Consider the following 17,749-nt stretch of genomic DNA (forward strand, 5'->3'; position numbering starts at 1 on the left):
TATACGAGCGCGTGCCCGGCGTCACCGCTGGGTGAACGCCTGGCGAGCGCATTCGGCTGCACTTACCCCTCAGAAACTACACGCCCCCCCCAAAAAAGAAAAAACTCCACTCCAAGTCCTCGCACCGGGCACCGCCGGCAGCTCAGCGCGGACCAGTCCACGATGGCCGACCACCGCGCGCAGCGCGCGCAGCGTGGCGTGCCGCACGCGCACCAGCCGCGGGTCAAAGACCGCGGCCCGCTTGCCGCGCAGCTCCCGCAGCGCCTCGCGCTCCGCGGCCGGCAGCGCTACCTCGGCCGCCAGCTCTGCGGGGCTGCACGCCTCTTCCGCCTGCGCGACCGTGGCCGCCGCAGCTGCCGCCAAGTCCCACAGGCCCACCAGGGTCTGCAGCGGGCGGCCACCGGTGGCCAGCAGCGCCTCGGCGCCGGCAGCCGCCGCGGCCTCGACGAAGGCCAGGGCGGCCAGGAGGGTGGGGGCCCGCGCGCCGGCGACCCAGGCGGCGTCCTCCAGGGCCAGCACCACCCTCGCCGCCGCGCTCCTCGACCCCCGCCCCGCCAGGGGGGCGGCGATCACCTGGCCAGCCACCCACGGATCCTTTGCCGCCGACCAGGCCAGCAGCTGCAGGGCTGCTGCGCCGGGCTCCGCCTGACCGTCCCCAGACTGGCAGCCGATGGCCGCGAGGCAGTCGAAGAGGGACAGCGGCCACAGGACGTGGGCGCCTGCCGCACAGGCCTCGAGTGCGGCGGATACCAGGAGGGCGTGCGACGGCAGGAGGGCGAGGAGGTGGGCCTGCAGGCGCGGCACTGCGGCCAGGAGGAAAGGGGCGCGGGCCAGGCAGTCCCGCACGAAGCCCAGAACCGCCGCCACGTCCACGTCCTCGTCCTCGCCGCCGTCCAGGTCCGACTCCAGCGCCGCGACCTGCCCCTGCAGCGCCGCCTCCATGGCACCAGTGGGCCCCGCCGAGGCCCTGGCGTGTGCCAGGGCCTCCAGCCGGGCTGTCAACAGGCCAGGTCCGCGCCCATCTGGGACAATACCCCCCAGCCTGGCAGCATGCTCTACCGCCTCTGTGTCGCGTCCGGCCATCAGGCACGCCGCGGCACAGCGGAAGGCAGCCTTCTGGACGGCGGCTGGGTCGGTGGCCTGGGCCAAGGAGGCTCGCGCATCCTGCAGGCTCTCCTCCCACTCCCCCAGCTTGTACCATGCCAGAGCGCGGTTGCAGAGGAGAGTCTGGCGCAGGCTGCTCCCATCTTGCGAGTTTTCAGGAGAATATCCCAGGGAGTCCAGGCCGCGCGTGAAGAAAGCGATGGCCTCCTCGTATCTCTGCGGGGGGGGTCAACGTTCAAACATGACGACGGGAGCAAACCCGATTGAGCCGAGCATTGTCCAACCCCTGTCATGTTTTCGTTGATATCGAGTACCCACATGCGATTTGAATGCCGCGTTGCCATGGAGCCGGCAATCATCTGCAATAGGGACGCTGGAGGACGGTGCCCTGTCCACCATGGTGCCGTGTGCACCTTCGCCTACTGTTCGGTATGCAAGGATCAGGCCCAAATTAACCTCATCGAAGATTTAATCACGCTGGTACACTCCTAAGTATAAGTCGGTACACATCCATGTCGTTCAATGTGTCGGGAACACCTCGCTCCGTGCAACTTGTGCCATGCCCCATGCTGCGCATGACGGACTCTCCTTCGTCCCTGGTAGCCCGTGATGTGGTCACACGAAGCACAGCACGACAGCTCATGCTGGCCTTCGTGCAAGCATGAGCCTTCATTACGGGAGATAAACGTCGCAACACTCAAAGCAAAAGAATTCATTTCCATCCTGCCATCGGCCGAAGTGGACATCCTGGCCCCGGGGCATCGCGTACCTGTTTGCTGATTTCAGAGTCACCCGACGACCACGTCTCTTTCGAACTACATGATGCCTTGACATACTCTTACCACATAATGACCGACATGGAGGACTCCCCGCCCTCTCAGGAGGAACAGCAGCGTCGCTCCGAGAATGTCCAGGCCCTCCTGGATGGAAGGCGAGTACACAGGGTTGGGGAACTTGCCCGCGAAACTCGATCAAGTCATGCACGTGAATTACGACAAGATGCGCAGGAAGATGCAGAACCTCCTTGAAATTCTTTCGCATTCCTGCCCGCAGTTTGGAGGTTGCACGCGGTGCGCTGCTGCCAAAGATCCTCATCGTAGCTCAGGGGGAGGCTGTGCTGAAGAAGCCATTCAAGTCTCCGCACCCCGGCGCCCCCGCCAAGTCGAATGTGAGCTGGATACCTGCGGGTTTCGGACAGCTTCCCCTATGTTGGCTCATTCAGATCCATTCGACCCCCCCTACCTTCTACAACCCCCCTTCCGGGCAGTCCTTGCGACGTTTCCTTTCAAGCCGGAAACACTTTGTGCCATGGGGTCAGGGCCAGCCCCTCCCCACCCCGCTGCGGCCTCTCCCAGACTCCAGCTCACCCCCAGAGCCCAGTCCCTCGCCCCCTGCCAAGGTGTGCCTGGCTGTGGGCTGGGGCTGACTGTGCTTGCTCCACGTGGTTGTCACATATATGCTTCTGTGGCATCAACCTCCCAGGCCTCATATTGCCTGGTTCAGCTGTGTGGAATTCAGGACCACAAATCCTCCTCATCCGCCCTTTCCCCCTCTTAACTATCGCCAGATCGAGCTGCCGCCTGGCATAGAGCCTCTGATTCTGTGGACCCCGGCCGAGGGGCAGGAGGGCACCCCCGTGGAAGTTGACCCGATGCTGACTCGCTGGCTCCGACCCCACCAGCGTGAGGGCGTGGCCTTCATGTTTGAGTGCGTCACCGGCCTCAGGCCCTTTGATGGCCAAGGTGGGGCCGGACGTGGGGCTGGGTTGAGCCACTCAGGAATGCTCGGGTGTTTGCTGTGTGGGAAGAAGAGGGAAGAACGCATCCTCTCATGCCCTCCCATGTGAAGTCGCTGTCCATCCTGCGAGCACCCCCCCCTCCCGCCCCTGCCAAGGCTGCATCCTGGCCGACGACATGGGGCTGGGCAAGACGCTGCAGGGCATTGGCCTGCTGTGGACCCTGCTGCACGCCCGGGCCCCCGCCCTGGGGGGCACCCCCGTGGCCAAGCGCGCCATCATCTGCTGCCCCACCAGCCTGGTGGCCAACTGGGACTCGGAGTGCAGCAAGTGGCTGGACGGGCGGGTCAGGACGCTGCCCCTGGCCGAGAGCTCGCGGGAAGATGTCATCGCGGGGGTGAACTCCTTCCTCCACCCCAATCACATCCACCAGGTGAGGAAGGGAGGGGCCGGTTGGGGGGGGGGGTGATGAGGAGCTGGGCCGAGGACGGATGGGTGTTGATGCACTCCATGCAAACTGGGACCCCAGAGGTGGTGGAGACTCGCCGCCAGCCTGCTTGCCATGCATGGCAGGGGACACTGTGACTGGCCACTCCCACTGTCGAGTGTACTCCTGAAAAGGACGGCTGTCATCACAGTCGCCGGAGCGCATGGCCCCGGGATCCAGGAGCCCCATCTGCTGCCCCCATGAACCAAACCACCATTGTACCTCTCTGGCCCCCCTTGTATCCTCTTGACCCACAGGTGATGATCGTGTCGTACGAGACTTTCCGGCTGCATGCGGAGCGTTTCAGGGAGGCGGGCACCTGCGACCTGCTCATCTGCGACGAGGCGCACCGCCTCAAGAACGACGCCACCCTGACCAACCGGGCGCTGGGTGCCATGGCCTGCCGCCGCCGCGTCCTGCTGTCCGGCACGCCGCTCCAGAACAAGCTGGACGAGTTTTACGGTGAGTTGGCCGCGTGCAGGACCGGGTGAGGAGGGTGTTGAGGGGTTGGACAAGATCACAGAACAGGCGATGCACAAATGCGGCAAGAGGTGGCCCACCGTTCAGGAGACCCGGAGACAGCCGCGCTGCTGTGCACGCCCATGGATCCTCACCCCAAGCCCTTCCCTGCCGACCCTCAGCCATGGTGGACTTCTGCAACCCTGGGGTGCTGGGAGGTGCTGGCGCGTTCCGGCGCTATTTTGAGGGGCCCATCCTGGCGGGCAGGGAGCCTGACGCCAGCGACGCTGAGGTGATGATGTGTTGAGAGATAGGGTTGGGCAGCGTGGCATGTCCCGGCTGTGACTGGAATGGGTGGGGCTCTAGGAGCGGTTGCTGTGCAGCCAGCGAGCCTGTCCATCGTCCAGGAAACTGTCCTCTGCCTTTGCTGTTCATCGCATCATCGAGTAGGCATGAACAACTCCACCACGCCTCGCCTCAACCTCCTCCCAACCTCGCCCGCCACCCTGCACCGTGCAGGTGGAGGCCGGCGCCTCACGCACCGCCGAGCTTTCCTCCATCGTCAACCACTTCATCCTGCGACGCACCAACACGCTGCTCTCCGCCCACCTCCCACCCAAGGTGGTGGAGGTGGTGTGCTGCAGCATGACCCCCCTCCAGGCCTCCCTGTACACCCATTTCCTCGACTCCAAGGCTGCGGCAGCGCTCTTCACCTCCCAGCGTGCCGCCAGGGTCCTCAGCGCCATCACCTCACTCAAGAAGCTGCTCAGCCACCCCAAGTGAGGGGTTTGGAGTGCTGTGGGAAGGGGAAGTGGGGTAGGTGTGTGGGAGACATGGGAGCGCTGAGCAGAGGCATGCACCCTTCACACCAGCAACAGATGTGCATGTTGGAGAGGACGATGACAGCCGCCTGGCAACAGCGCTCCCCCACGTCGACCACGTACCCACGCAGGCTCATTTATGACACGCTGCATGCGCCCGGGGCAAAGGGGGGCGAAGCCGATGGCTTTGCGGGTGCCGGTGCCTTCTTTCCCCCGGGCCTGTTTGATGACGGACGACCGGGGCGGGGTTCCATGCCCCTGGGTTGGGAGCACCTCTCTGGTGAGTGCATGAGTGGGGCATGGGGCGCTGAGACGGCTGTGGGTGCTCCCGGTTGGCCAGGGCGGCAGAGACGCGCGCGAGGTTGAGCTCACTGCCAGAGCATTGAGCTTCCTAAGGGGTGGGACAATCCAGTGATGCCGTGCAGCACTGCCCATCTTGTAGCGGCCTGCCCAGCAACCTGCCGGTGTGTAATCAGCTGACTCCTGCAAATTAATCACCCTTGCTATGCGTATTCTCAGGGAAATTCTCCGTGCTGGCAAAGCTCCTGGATGTGCTGCGGCGGCTGACGACCGATCGTATCGTCGTTGTCTCCAACTATACACAGACCCTGGATCTTGTGGGACAGGTGAGCTGCCCGGCTGTCAGGGTGTGTTCCTGTCTGCTTGATTGCTCTGAACAGCGATTGAATGCAAGGTGCAGAGCGTCGTTGAGCATGGCAATGCAACTGTGAGGTGCTTGCGCCCTCGGACACTGCACCCCTCCTTCTACGGCCACTATTGGAATGATCCTGTCCCTCACCACTGCTCTGCCGAGCAGCTGTGCCGTGAGCGGGGCTACCCCTTCCTGCGCCTGGATGGTTCCACAACCATCAACAAGCGACAGAAGCTGGTAAAGGCCTTTTGTGATCCTACTGGTGAGTGGCATGGTGATCGCCATGCATCTGAGGAGGCCCACTGTCTCCTGCCATTACTTTCGTCACAAAGGCTGAAATGCCCGCAGTAGTGTCGACAGCCTGGGTCCTGGTGGGCAGGCGCTCAGCCAAGCAGTCATGGTCAATCACTCTCACAATGTACAACAACTCCCTGCCTGGCCCCTACTTGTGACAGAGGACCACTTTGTGTTCCTCCTCTCCTCCAAAGCTGGCGGATGTGGGCTGAACCTCATCGGCGGCAATCGCCTCGTCCTGTGAGTCGGCGCTGTGCACATGGTGCAGGGAGCAGACTCTGCGGATGGCTTGCTTGAGATGAATCTCAGCCATGTCACGGTTCTTGGCTTCCCTTTCATAGCACACCACCCCCTACTCCTGCAGTTTTGATCCCAGCTGGAATCCCGCAGATGACAAACGTGAGTGGAGTTGGGAGGGGTTCGGCCGCAGGTCAGGAGAGGATTGTCCCAATATGCAGCCAGGCACGATTCCCTGTGCCTGAGCTGGGCCAGGCTCCATAGGATCAGGCAACCGACCACACAACCCCAACACATGTCGCTTGCCCGTGCAGAGGCGGCGGCCCGCGTCTGGCGTGACGGGCAAAAGAAAAAGGCAAGTCCCCGGTGGCATTGGGGCTCCTTTTTGCTTTTCTGCGGGGCCTCTGCCCTGCAGGGACCTGGCAGCTGCGGGGCCTGTCTCAGACTTGCCCGCACCCCACAGGCCCCCAACCCCAACATCTGCACCCCTGGACTCTCGTCCCCCGGACCCACCCGCAGGTGTACGTGTACCGCTTCCTGACCACGGGCACCATTGAGGAGAAGGTGTACCAGCGCCAGCTGTCCAAGGAGGGCCTGCAGCAGGTGGTGGACACCTCGGCCGGCGCCGGGGCCGGCGGCGCCGGCGGCGGCAACCTGATGAGCATCGAGGAGCTGCGGGACCTGTTCACGCACGACGCCGCCACGTTGTCCAGCACCTACGACGCCGTCTGCGCCAAGAAGAAGGCCGGCACAGGCGGAGGGGTGAGTGGGGGAGCGGAAGGGGTCTGGAGGAGTGGGGACCGGAGTGCGCAGGCGAGGGTGGGAGGACCAGGGTTGGGAGCCTCCCCGCCATCCTCCAGGACCAGCCGTCCCTCTCCAGCACCGCGCTCAACCCAACACCCATCCACACACACACAGGGCGCCCGTCTTGCAGTGGGCGGCGCGGCCCAAGCCCCGCAGCGCGCCGGCGCCGGACCCGTGGCTCTTCCCCCGGACTACCACCGCCCCCAGGTGGGCCACCCTCCCGAGGAGGACCTGGGGTCCTGGGCGCACCACCGCAGCGTGCACAGCGTGCCCGACCCCGCGCTGCGCGAGGCCGGCGGCGAGCACGTGTCCTTCGTCTTCGCGCTGGATGTGGCGGGGCGGGACATCGGGCCCGAGGCCCCGTTGGCCCCCGTGGCGCGGCGCCCGGGCTCGGGGGCCGCGCCCTGGGGCGGGCGGGCGGGGCCGGGCCGGAGCGCGGCGCCGCGGCCCGCGCTGGACGGCGACAAGGAGAACCTGGGGGTGCCGGGGAAGGTGGCTGCCGCGGGGAGCACCGCGCTGGACGCCAGGTGGGGAAGGGGGATGGATGCTCGCGTGTGCATGGGTTGGGGAAGGGTGGGGACAGTGACTCTCCAGCATAGTCAGCACCGACGCTAACAACCCCTTTGACCAATGCTGGGGCAAGACTGGATCCCACCAGCTCCTTTGAAATGAACCCCACCCCTCCCTCGCCCACCCCGGAGCGCAGGGGCCTCAAGCCGACCATGCCCCGACCCATGATCGGGCGGCCCAGCGGCCAGACCTTCTCCTTGCCCAAGCGCATACGAGCAGGCCCGCCCGACCTCAAACCTGGCGGCGAGCCCCAGGCCCGGCCGCCAGTCCCCTCGCTTGCTGACATGGACGATGACGATGCCTTCCTGTGACATGATATGTCTTCATCACACCCCTGGTGTACCCACCGCTGTACCCACTAATTTAACACGCAGTTTGCATGTACAGCAGACCGAAGTGGAGCCGTGGCGAGGGTGCCACGGCAGTGCCGCTCCGGCCTATGCGCCCATGCCAAGCCCAAGGCAGGACCGAATGAACGGAGTGGCCGTAGCATTGGCGCAAGTCTCTACAGGCAGGACCGCGGGCTGCGCATCCTCAGGACAACCCCCCCCCAAGTCAGGCGCGCGCGGCGTCGGCCGCCCGCTCCTCGCTCTCCTCCTGCAGGTGCCGCTCCTCCCGCTCCTCCGCCGCCAGCTGGGCGATGATGGACTCCTCGGCCACGGGTGGCTGGTGCGCAGGCTCCGACGCGTTGCTGGCGCCGGCGCCGCGCTGGCGCCGCATGCTGGTGCGCAGGTGCGACTTGGTGGCCAGCAGCTGCGCCTTGGGCGGCGAGACTGCGTTGCCCATCACCCAGGGGTCATTGAGGATCTGGAGGGCGGGCGGTCGTGGAGGGGAGGGATGGCATGGTTTAGGAGGGTGTTGTGTTGTGACTCTTGGGCATGGAGTTGTCGCCGGCAGCAGGGCAGGGCGGATGCGGAGTTCAAAAGCATGTGGTTCCCAAGGACCGGGCGGCCACCCCGCAAACAAGGGTGCAAGCGAGGCCGGCATGCCTGCGGGTTCCAAGAGTCCCAGCAGCCGAGCATGCACTGTGGGCCCCTGCGCCAGTGTTCTTCCGGAGCCCACACCCCAGCCCACACACAAACATGAGACCTGCTCACATCCTCGCAGGTGGGCCGGAGGGCAGGGTCCAGGGTCAGGCACCGCTTGATGAGCTCCTTGGCGCTGTCACTGATCTGCTCCCACACAGGGTCGTTGAACGAGTATGCGCCCCGCCTGCCATGGGCGCATGGGTTGGTGGGGGTCTGCGGCGGCTTGGGGGTGATGAAGGTCAGCACACCTGAGCCCTCGCCGACCCCACCACACCCACCTGATCTTGTCAAACAGGCGCGGCTCCGACTCGTCGTAAAAGGGCGGGTAGCCGCCCAGCAGCACAAAGAGGATGACGCCGCACGACCAGACGTCGCACGACAGCTTGTAGGAGTGGAAGCCGCTCTTGGCGCCCTTGGCGATGACCTCCGGCGCAACGTACTGTGGCGTGCCGCAGATGGTGGACAGCGAGGTGGCGGCCTGGCCCTTTGCTAACCCAAAGTCGGCAATCTTCACGCCCATGATGTCCCCTCGCTTGGCCATCAGCAGGTTCTCCAGCTTCAGGTCGCGGTGGGCGATGCCCTTGGAGTGGAGGTACCCCACGCCGGCCACGATCTGGCGGAAGATGATGCGCGCCTCGTTCTCAGAGTAGTGCCCGATGTCCAGCACCGCGTCCAGCAGCTCGCCGCCTGGGGGCGGTGAGGAGCGTGTTCTTGTTGTTTTATCGTGAGGGGAGAGCTGGGCGCCCTGGTATGAGTGTGACGTTCATGGCAGGGATCCAGGAAGAAAGATGGGGGGCCCCAACACCCCCCACCTTGTCCGGAGTCTGCCTCCTCGAATCCCGGTTCTAGAAGCGCTCAGGTGCCACCACGTGGCCAACCCCTATAAAATCCCACATGGACATCTCCGAACCCAACCCCATCACACTTGACCATGTACCTCTGCCTCCTCACCTCCCAGGTACTCCATGACCAGGTACGCCTTGTTCCCCTCCTCAAAGTATTCCCGCAGGTAGATGATATTGGGGTGGTCCAGGGAGATGAGGATGTTGATCTCCTTGAAGATGTCCTCCCGCGTCACCTCGGCGGCATTGGAGGCGCCAGGCGGGGGCAGGCTCATGATTTTACAGGCATACTCATCGCCCGTCTCCTTGTGCGTGGCAAGCTTGACCACCGAGAACCCTGCAGGCATGTCAGAGCGTGCAGTGGTGAAGCAGCCTTGCGGAGGCAGCCAGAGTGCAGTTGAGCCGTGTTGCTCAAGGCATTCATGAAACGGTTCCCAGTCTCAGTCACTGGCCATGACTCCCCGAGCCCACATGCGCACGCACCATCCAGGAATCCAGCCCCCATCCCCACATGCTTGATTCACACGCCGCGATACCCACCTCCAGTTCCCAAAGTGCGGCCGATGCGGTAGATGTCGCGTACGCTCACACCAGTTTTCGTCACCTGCAGGTTGCTGCTCAGCGCCAGGGGGAGGGAGGGCGCAGGGGTGTGCGGGGTGCATCGCCATCGCATCGAAGGCAGGGCAGGGGATTCCAACGCCCATGGACCCCCGCATCCCACTGTCAGCCACCCCGCCAAGCGCACCTTGTGGGTGTGAGGCGCGATACCTGTCGGGGCACCACCCCTTGTTGTTTGGGGAACTGGTCCGGGGGGGTGCAGCATGCATTCCCCATCGCCGCCGGCTTCTCCTTCCTGGTCTCCCTCGGCCTGTCTGCGCGAGAGGAAGTGAGGGGGGGGGGGGGGGAGTTTGAGGAGGACGCAGTCGACGCCTTCGACGGTTTTTTCCGTACCGCAAGCCGGTTGCGAAACCCCGGGCCCCGCACCCTCGACAGGAGGTACACGCGAGGACTCTCGTCGCGACTTTGATTTAGACTTGTCGGAGATGCCCAGGACCTTAGCAAAGGGCTTGAACACGCTCTTGAAGAAGACCTCCAACTTGTCCTCCTTGCTGCCCATGTAGGCTGCCAGGCACCAGGGAGACTCAGGAGGCGGCGAGACCAGCACAGTACTCTATGTTGAGCCCACGAGGTCGTTCGAACGTGCGCAAAAGCGCTTCACGAACGTATGCTCAGTGTTGGGCCGGACTCGCCTCTCTGTAAGACCCGAGTTGTGCCAGGGTTTGAAGTTCTAGCGAGCAGAATGCACGAAGCTGGTGTCGTGCCACCATCCTCCACACAAAGGACGGTTTATCGTACGAGTGCTGGGTAGGACGGGTAAATGGCCAGGCTCGCAATCGGAACCCTGATTTGGCGCCAGATCTGAGGGGAGATCCGCACAATATGCGATCGCTGGGTAGTTGCCCACATCATCTTAAGAAGTGTGCTGGCAATGATTGACGAGGTACGATTCGTGAACTGGAACAACAGAAGGCTAGATGACATCGTCTGTGCCTGCTCAGCGCCGCCCAATGGGTCCAAAAAATCACCTCCGTGAGCAGAGCTGGGGAGGCTATGACGAGAAACCGTTGGTCAATTTGCGCAGAGGGACTGTAAAGATTGCAGCTGAGCAAGATGAATCAGGAAACCCACAGTCTTATGCCCTTGCTGAATGTATTGAGTGCAATCAGCTTCGAGTTTTGCCGCCCTCCCATTCTATTTTCTTCAGCTGACCCACACTCAGACCTCCAGCCTGTAGCGAACGAACTCAGCACACCATGGGATAGTCCCCGCCATCTTCGAACCATGCCGACGTGTCGCAACATTTTGATCTGAGAATCCATCCATTCTTGGTGCGTAGCATAACATCCGGGAGCCGGTGCTGCCGGACCTGGACTCGTTCCGGCGAACCTGTGCTATGCATCCCTGACATACGAACATGGCCTCCCCCCTGCTCCGACACGTCATGGAGCAGGCGTGGGCCTCACCAGGTGCCCAGACTGATTGCAAAGGAAGATGAGCAAATTTTTATTAGGTGATCGACTTCCGCGTCAGGCGTGGTGGGAAGCGCATAGCAGTGCTGAGGTGGCTCAAGGCATGCTGGAACCTCCAGGCTTCCCCTCTCACCATCACCCGCCCCAGCCGCTGCGCCTGAGCATGCTGGAGAGGAGGATTCTAGCACTTCTGGAGTATGGAGTGATTACTTTCAGGGTCAGGAGACTGTGGCCCTGCGTAGTCGTCAGCTGGACATGAATGTCTACAGCGCTGGGCCCCCGGATGCACCCATGCTCCTGTGCCTGCATGGCGGAGGCTACACAGGCCTGTCCTGGGGCGTGCTGGCGGCCGAGCTGCGGGGCATACAGTGAGCATTCGTTGTGCTGGGTGTGGTCTTATTGATCCCCGCGCTGAGGAACGAGCAAGGTGCATGGGTAGGGTACATCCCGTCACAAGGGCCCAAGCCCACCCCGCCAGCAACATGGGGCCTGTGTCCGCCGCCGCGCAGGTGCCAGGTGGTGGCTCCCGACCTGCGGGGCCACGGGGAGACCAGGAGCCCGGACGATGCCGACCTGGCGGCCGAGACCCTGGCCGCTGACGTGGCGGAGCTCTGGCACGTCCTGGCCGCACGGCGGCGGCTGACGACCCCGCTGGTCCTGGTGGGGCACAGCATGGGGGGCGCCGTTGCCGTCTGGGCCGCCCGCCGTATCCTGGAGGAAGGTGTGTCTTGTTGCAGGCGGCGGGATGTTCCGGGATGTATGTGGCCTGCCAGGTGAGGAGAGGAGTATCGAGGAGAGACCCCTCCCCCTCGGTGGCAGGTGACGCACTTCCGGTGCATGCCCTCCCCTCCCTCACACACACAGACAACCCACACACATACAGTATCAACCACACCCTCCCCCACAGATGCTAGCTGCCCGCTGGCCGGTGTGGCGGTGATCGATGTGGTGGAGGGGACGGCGCTCGCCGCGCTGCCCTCCATGCGCAGCGTGCTCAGCGCGCGACCGGCACGCTTTGCCAGCCTGAAGGAGGCGCTGGCCTGGGCGCGGGCGACGCACGCCACCACCAATCCCTCCGCCGCGCGCCTGTCGCTGCCCTCCCAGCTGCGGTGGGAGGAGGCGGGGGCGGCGACGGAGACGACGCGTGGCGCGGGTGTGCTCCCCCTCCCTCCCAGCCTGCCCAGCATCTCGGAGGATGGCGGGGTCGGTGCGACAGGCGCTGAAGTTCAACGGGCCCCCGGCCTTCCCCCTCGTCCACCACTGGGGCGGCCCAAGGCCCCAGACCAGGCCAGAGGGGGCTGGGTCTGGCGCACGCCCCTGCCCGACTCCGCGCCCTTCTGGGACGGCTGGTATCGGGGCCTGAGCCCCGCCTTCCTGGGCCTGCCCTGTCCCAAGGTGCTGGTGCTGGCGGGGACGGACCGCCTGGACAAGGCACTGACCATCGGCCAGATGCAGGGCAGGTTCCAGCTGGCCCTGCTCCCCCAGGCGTGTTTGGATTTGGTTGATGCAGGGGGGCCGTCCTGAGGGGATACGAGGTTCGAAGGCGGAATCACACTGCTCCCCGACGTGGGGAATGCGCCTGCGCTGCTCCAGCTGCTTTGAGCCGCGACCCTGGACGACACACTGGCGCGACATCACGTCCCAGGCCCCGCACCCTCGCAGGCGGGGCATGCCGTGCACGAGGACGCGCCCGGGGCGGTGGCTGGCATCCTTTCTGGCTTCCTGGCGCGGCACAGGGTGGGCCTGCCGGGACTGGCCATACCCTCGAGATCGCCGGGCACCCAGCATCCTGCGCCCTCACCCGGCTAGGCCGCTGCACGGCCAGGTCAGCAAGGCCGCCAGCAAGTGCACGCAGTGCACTGGATCGAGCGGTGGTTACAAGCGAGGGCCAAGCGGGGGCAGGCGCCCAGTCAGCAGCGTCATGTCTCGCCCAGAGTCAAGCGTCGCAGACCCTTTCCCAGGGGTGCGGGCGGCCACGGGCAAGGGGGAGGCAGGCCCACGGCGGACCACCCCCCCCCCTCTCAACTGGAGCCGAAGCCTCGCGTGGTGCCGATGACCACCAGCACGACGATGAGGATGACGATGATGCCGGTGATGAGGCCGCAGCACATCCACTTGCGCTTGGAGCGCTGGTGCTGCTTGGCCGCCTGCAGGTGGTTGGTTCCCGCCTGCACGTATCCCACCGACCGCGCCACCTGCGCCTCGATGTTGTCCAGCAGCTCTCCCTGCGCCTCCACCAGCACCGCCATGTCCAGGAAAATCTGGGGCAGTGAGGGAGGGAAAGATGGGTGAAGGCGTTTTGGGTGAAGTGTGTGGAGGGAGGGGTACAAAGGGTGTGAAAGGATGTGCCACTGGAGGGTGACCACAGAAGGACAGTGGGATGGGAGGCAACGCCTGGCACGCCAAGAGCGACGGCGCCCTTTTGGGATGCTGACGTATGCGAGCCCCCCGACACTCCTCCTTCCACACACTGCAAACCTGGTGCAGCTCCATCAGCGACATCTCCAGCTCCATGACTGCATCACGCCGCTCCCTGATCTCGGCCAGCGTGTCCAAGACCTGGTGGGCAGGGGACGGGCATGCCATGGTGATGCTGAGGGGGTCCGGCAGGTCATGTGAAGCAAGGGCACAAGAGGGACAGCCTGCAGTGGCTCCCAGGCATGGAAGGCATGAAATTTGGTCGTGAAACACCCCTCCTCAACCCCCCCCTCCCTTCTATGTCGCCACTCACATAGCCCCTGCCCTGTTCAAGGATGGCCTTCTGGAAAATGGTCTCGGACTCCCCCGTGTCGATCATGTGGTCGATCTTTTCCTCGTCAGCATGCTGACCCGTCACTGTGATGGGTAGAGAGGCAGACTCGGCGCGGAAAGCCAGAGACATGTGAGATACCTCGCCCCATTCCCACACTTGCGAACACTATGGTAGGGTCATCTGAGTAGGAGGCCTCGAGGACCCCTCTCCACATCCTTCTACCCCAGAGGACAGAGGGCCTCTAGGCCTGGTCAGGCTGGGGCCATCACCAAAGAGCAGCCAAGCGAGCCTATGAAATCCCGCAATTATCTTATGCCCCCCCCTTAAAGAAACCCTCTACACACCTGTGTACACCCGGCGCTCCACTACCTCCCGGTATTCCGCATTCACACGTGTCCGCAGGTCCTGGAACTCCCCCATCAGGTCCTTGAGCTTCTTCTTCAGTGCCCCCGTGATGGCGGTGCGCGTGCGCTCCGCGCTCGACCCGGGCGCGTACACGCCCTTCTTCAGCGCCGCCTCGTTGTTCCGGTCCAGCTCCGCCAGTCGCTTCTTGATGGCCTCCGCCGAGCGCGACACCTGGTTGATCTCGGCCTGCATCTTCTCCCGCAGGTCCCGCATCTCAGCGGAGCGGGTGATGGTCTTGGACTGCTCGTGCGCGTCGGACAGCTTGCCCTGGTTGCGGCGGATCTCCCCCATCAGCGACTGCATGGGTGGGGAGAAGAGGAGGGATGCAGGTTGGGAGAGGAAGCAGAGGACAGCGTCCCTGAGCATCAGGCCTCTGCACCACAGACCCTAGGGTCACAGCAAGCCCGCATGGCTGAAGGGCCGTCTGCTGCAGCAACCTTTGCGCCCAGCCCAAGAATTCACTCAACACCCTTCGTGCCTTGATAGCGGCCACCTCCTTGAAGAAACCCTCCATGCTCTTCTCCTCCCCTTCTTCCTCCTTGGTGGGGGAGGGTGGGGTGGAGATCTGCGCCTCCAAGTCCGGCGGGGCTTGTGTTGCATCCTGGTCCTGGCGGGTTCCGGGAGCGGAGCGGGGAGTCAGCTTCCCCGGCTGGATGTACATGACATGGGCTACCAAGCGATGTGCATACCTTTATGAGGGAGAGGAGGTCGTTCATGGCGCCCGGCCGATCAACTGGCAACCGTCAAGCGACAAATGACGACGGAGCACAGAGGGAGAGGAGCTGCAGATTCGTGGCGCTGCGCCAGACCTCTGCAACCCCAGTCGGGAATCAAATGAGGTGATTGACAAAGGGCTGGAGTCCCCGTCTCCAGGGATCGTGCACACGGCGAAAGGGATACTATGGGCGCTGGCCGCTGAATTTGCTGAAATGTAAGGGCCTCCTCAGCTAACGCTGTATCCTTCAAGACCTGAGAGGTTTGTGTCACAGTACGAAGGTGTGTAGAGAAAGCCATTGCCGCCAAGTTTTCGGGCGATGATCGTGAGCCCACTCGCTGCTGGACTGGGTCTGGATCTAGCAGGCGCGGAATTCAGCCCCGACACACACAGGCCCATGTCGATTGGGGCAGGACGCGCGCTGTGCTTGCTGGTGCAAAGCGTCGATCTCCTCGATTCCAGGTTTTCCCCATCATACTCTGGGAGTGCGCAGCAGGAAGGTGGGCGCTCGCCGAGTCCCTGACTACACGACACCTCCCCTATTGCCGACGGTTGAGTGCCCACTGATCACATCCCGCTCGACTCCTCTCCCTCCCAGCATGGCAAGTTTCCAAACTCAAGGACGAGAATGGTTGAGCAAGGGCGAGAAGAAGCTGAAGTCGCTGGGATGGTTTGGCAACAAGTACGAGGAGGCAGCCGAGTGCTTTGAGAAGGCAGCCAATCAGTTCAAGCTCGCCAAGTCATGTGCGCGTCTCAGGCTGCATGCAAGAGACTGGATTTTCTGGTGCATGGCAAGGGCCTGCCTGTCGTGGCAGCTCTGGAGCGATTCCATGTGTGGGATGCAGCAGCAGTCAAGGCCTGAGACCAGAATCATTCTGCCTTGCCAGGGGCCGAAGCTGGCGACACTCTCTCCAAGTTGGCCGAGATACACATCAAGCTGGAGAGTCCACATGATGCTGCCAGTGCCTGGGTGGACGCCAGCAAATCCTACCTCAAGATCGACCACAAGAGTGAGTTAACGGCTTCTTAGGCTCTAGGTGGAAAGGGAGGGGCCGATGGTGAAGTCCATGGCGACAAGCCTTGGATTTCTTCCCCTTGATTGAGAACCTAGTGTCCTGCTTTGTGGACTCGCGGAATCACATGCGCTGCACAGAGGGCTTGGATGCGCTTTCTGCACTGTCCCAGTGGATCATTCTGTCTGCTCGCATGAAGACGCCTCCCCCACTGGCTGCATGCGCAAGTCCCAGGTCACCAACTCCTGACCACAACGCCCCTGATGCCCCAAAATCCTTCCACAGGGGGAGTGCAGGCCCTCCAAAACGCCGTCAGCATCTACACAGACATGGGCCGCCTGGGGATGGCAGCGCGCCAGCTCAGGGTGCGAGGTGCCTGGGTCAAGGACTCGGAGGGCATGGGGATTGCGGCCGCACGGCGTGGACCCATGGCCTTGAAAACTACTTCCTTGTGGACGCTCACCCTTCCCAAATCCTCTCCTGTGCCCCAGGAGATCGGCGAGGTGCTGGAGCGTGAGGGCGAGAAAGAGCAGGCGATGACCTTCCTGGAGCAGGCGGCAGACCTGTTTGCCACCGAGAACTCCAATGCGGAGGCCAACAAGTGCAATTTGAAGGTGTGCTTGTGGAGAGAGATGGCCTTCTGGTACTTGAGAATGATTTGGATGGCACTGATGTCGGATGAGGGTTCCGACAACTCACCAGACCGCCTCAACAGATCATCTGCACAGCATGCCGCCTGCCCAAGACACCTACTAACTCCCTCCCTCCATGCAGATCGCGCAAACCTCCGCCGAGCTGGAGCAATACCCCCGTGCCATCGCCCTGTATGAGGGCATTGCGCGGACCTCTGTGGAGAACAACCTGCTCAAGTACAGGTGCGGCTACGGAGCTACATGACAGATTTCTGGTTGCCTGTGGGTGATTTGTGGTGTGAGGAGCGCGAGATGCAAGGGGGTGCCTGTTTATGAGCACAACAGCCCTCTTCCGCGTGCAATGCTTGGCCAGATGAGTCGGCATCGGAGCCGCTGCCAGGAGACCCTCGGGATGCGCCAATGGCATCTCCCATGCAAGTCCCTCCTCCCACCCCAATCACCCCTCTGCAGCGCCAAGGGCTACCTCCTGTGCGCCGGCATCTGCCAGCTGGCCTCAAACAGCCTGCCGGGGGTGCGGGATGCCATCCAGCGCTACAACGACATTGACATCACATTCGAAAACAGCCGGGAGGAGGGCCTGCTCACCGCGCTGGCCGATGCGCTGGAGGCTCGGGACGCCGACGCCTTCACCGCCGCGGTCCAGGAGTTTGACTCCATGACGCGCCTGGACGCTTGGAAGACCGCGATCCTGGTGAGGGGAACTGGTGTGTGAGAGCACGAGTCTGAAGTGAAAGGAGGGGCCAGCAGAGGGGGCTGATGCCTGTTCTAGGCGTTGATTTCGTCCCGATGGTAGTATACTTTTGCACAGATCCCCCCTTCACTGGCCCCCAAATCCGTCCTCGATCCATTTTCCAGGTCCGAGTGAAGCGCATGATCACCGCGCCGTATGCAGATATGCAGGAGGACGACCTCACGTGAAACCTCCGCTCAGCCTGGACCGCTGTGAGGGTGAACTCCTGGGCCAGCTGATCCCTCCACCGCCAGACGGCAGTTTGGGATTGCAGGCTTCCAGTGCTGCCCTTTGCATGTAACTGCCCGCCAGAGTGCACCCTGTCACCTGGGCGGTTGTGCTGCCTGGCATGCGAATGCTCAGCATTTGTACAGACATTCCGGCCCTTAAGATGTGCGCCCCTTTCTCATGGAAACGC

At 63.4% G+C, this 17,749-nt stretch overlaps 6 protein-coding genes across 6 annotated transcripts in view; 3 read left to right on the plus strand and 3 right to left on the minus strand.

The window, feature by feature from the left end:
- The window catches only part of F751_1198 (hypothetical protein), a gene marked incomplete at both ends in the record, with an annotated part of 4,487 nt that extends 2,984 nt beyond the window's left edge, over positions 1 to 1,503 (minus strand). The window contains 2 exons of the mRNA XM_011402086.1: positions 126 to 1,320; positions 1,423 to 1,503. Of these exons, the coding sequence (XP_011400388.1) occupies positions 126 to 1,320; positions 1,423 to 1,503 (1,276 nt within the window). The remainder of the gene's footprint in view (positions 1 to 125; positions 1,321 to 1,422) is intronic.
- Positions 1,504 to 1,663: 160 nt separating this feature from the next.
- Positions 1,664 to 7,474, plus strand: F751_1199 (DNA repair and recombination protein RAD54-like protein; the record flags this gene model as incomplete). Its single annotated transcript, XM_011402087.1, has 16 exons — positions 1,664 to 1,710; positions 2,158 to 2,272; positions 2,672 to 2,846; positions 2,998 to 3,272; positions 3,584 to 3,788; positions 3,968 to 4,077; positions 4,305 to 4,564; positions 4,738 to 4,886; positions 5,126 to 5,232; positions 5,424 to 5,520; positions 5,714 to 5,787; positions 6,309 to 6,392; positions 6,459 to 6,551; positions 6,708 to 6,767; positions 6,801 to 7,120; positions 7,300 to 7,474. 16 exons carry the CDS (start codon positions 1,664 to 1,666, stop codon positions 7,472 to 7,474), a joined length of 2,346 nt encoding a protein of 781 aa, XP_011400389.1.
- A 244-nt stretch (positions 7,475 to 7,718) lies between these two features.
- On the minus strand, positions 7,719 to 10,150 carry F751_1200 (Calcium/calmodulin-dependent protein kinase type 1; the record flags this gene model as incomplete). Its single annotated transcript, XM_011402088.1, has 7 exons — positions 7,719 to 7,970; positions 8,261 to 8,375; positions 8,470 to 8,878; positions 9,143 to 9,370; positions 9,574 to 9,650; positions 9,779 to 9,901; positions 10,068 to 10,150. The coding sequence occupies 7 exons, from the start codon at positions 10,148 to 10,150 to the stop codon at positions 7,719 to 7,721; spliced, it is 1,287 nt and encodes a 428-aa protein (XP_011400390.1).
- Positions 10,151 to 11,354: 1,204 nt separating this feature from the next.
- On the plus strand, positions 11,355 to 12,872 carry F751_1201 (Protein phosphatase methylesterase 1; the record flags this gene model as incomplete). The annotated part of the gene is made up of 5 exons (XM_011402089.1): positions 11,355 to 11,431; positions 11,573 to 11,784; positions 11,971 to 12,270; positions 12,346 to 12,563; positions 12,726 to 12,872. The coding sequence occupies 5 exons, from the start codon at positions 11,355 to 11,357 to the stop codon at positions 12,870 to 12,872; spliced, it is 954 nt and encodes a 317-aa protein (XP_011400391.1).
- A 212-nt stretch (positions 12,873 to 13,084) lies between these two features.
- On the minus strand, positions 13,085 to 14,936 carry F751_1202 (Putative syntaxin-131; the record flags this gene model as incomplete). The annotated part of the gene is made up of 6 exons (XM_011402090.1): positions 13,085 to 13,324; positions 13,542 to 13,622; positions 13,795 to 13,898; positions 14,160 to 14,517; positions 14,690 to 14,827; positions 14,910 to 14,936. 6 exons carry the CDS (start codon positions 14,934 to 14,936, stop codon positions 13,085 to 13,087), a joined length of 948 nt encoding a protein of 315 aa, XP_011400392.1.
- Positions 14,937 to 15,534: 598 nt separating this feature from the next.
- F751_1203 (Alpha-soluble NSF attachment protein 2) lies at positions 15,535 to 17,519 on the plus strand (the record flags this gene model as incomplete). The annotated part of the gene is made up of 7 exons (XM_011402091.1): positions 15,535 to 15,679; positions 15,823 to 15,945; positions 16,234 to 16,313; positions 16,440 to 16,562; positions 16,723 to 16,823; positions 17,052 to 17,292; positions 17,457 to 17,519. 7 exons carry the CDS (start codon positions 15,535 to 15,537, stop codon positions 17,517 to 17,519), a joined length of 876 nt encoding a protein of 291 aa, XP_011400393.1.
- Positions 17,520 to 17,749: the final 230 nt, after the last annotated feature.

This window comes from Auxenochlorella protothecoides, assembly GCF_000733215.1.
Source record: "Auxenochlorella protothecoides strain 0710 unplaced genomic scaffold scaffold124, whole genome shotgun sequence".
NCBI lineage: Eukaryota > Viridiplantae > Chlorophyta > Trebouxiophyceae > Chlorellales > Chlorellaceae > Auxenochlorella > Auxenochlorella protothecoides.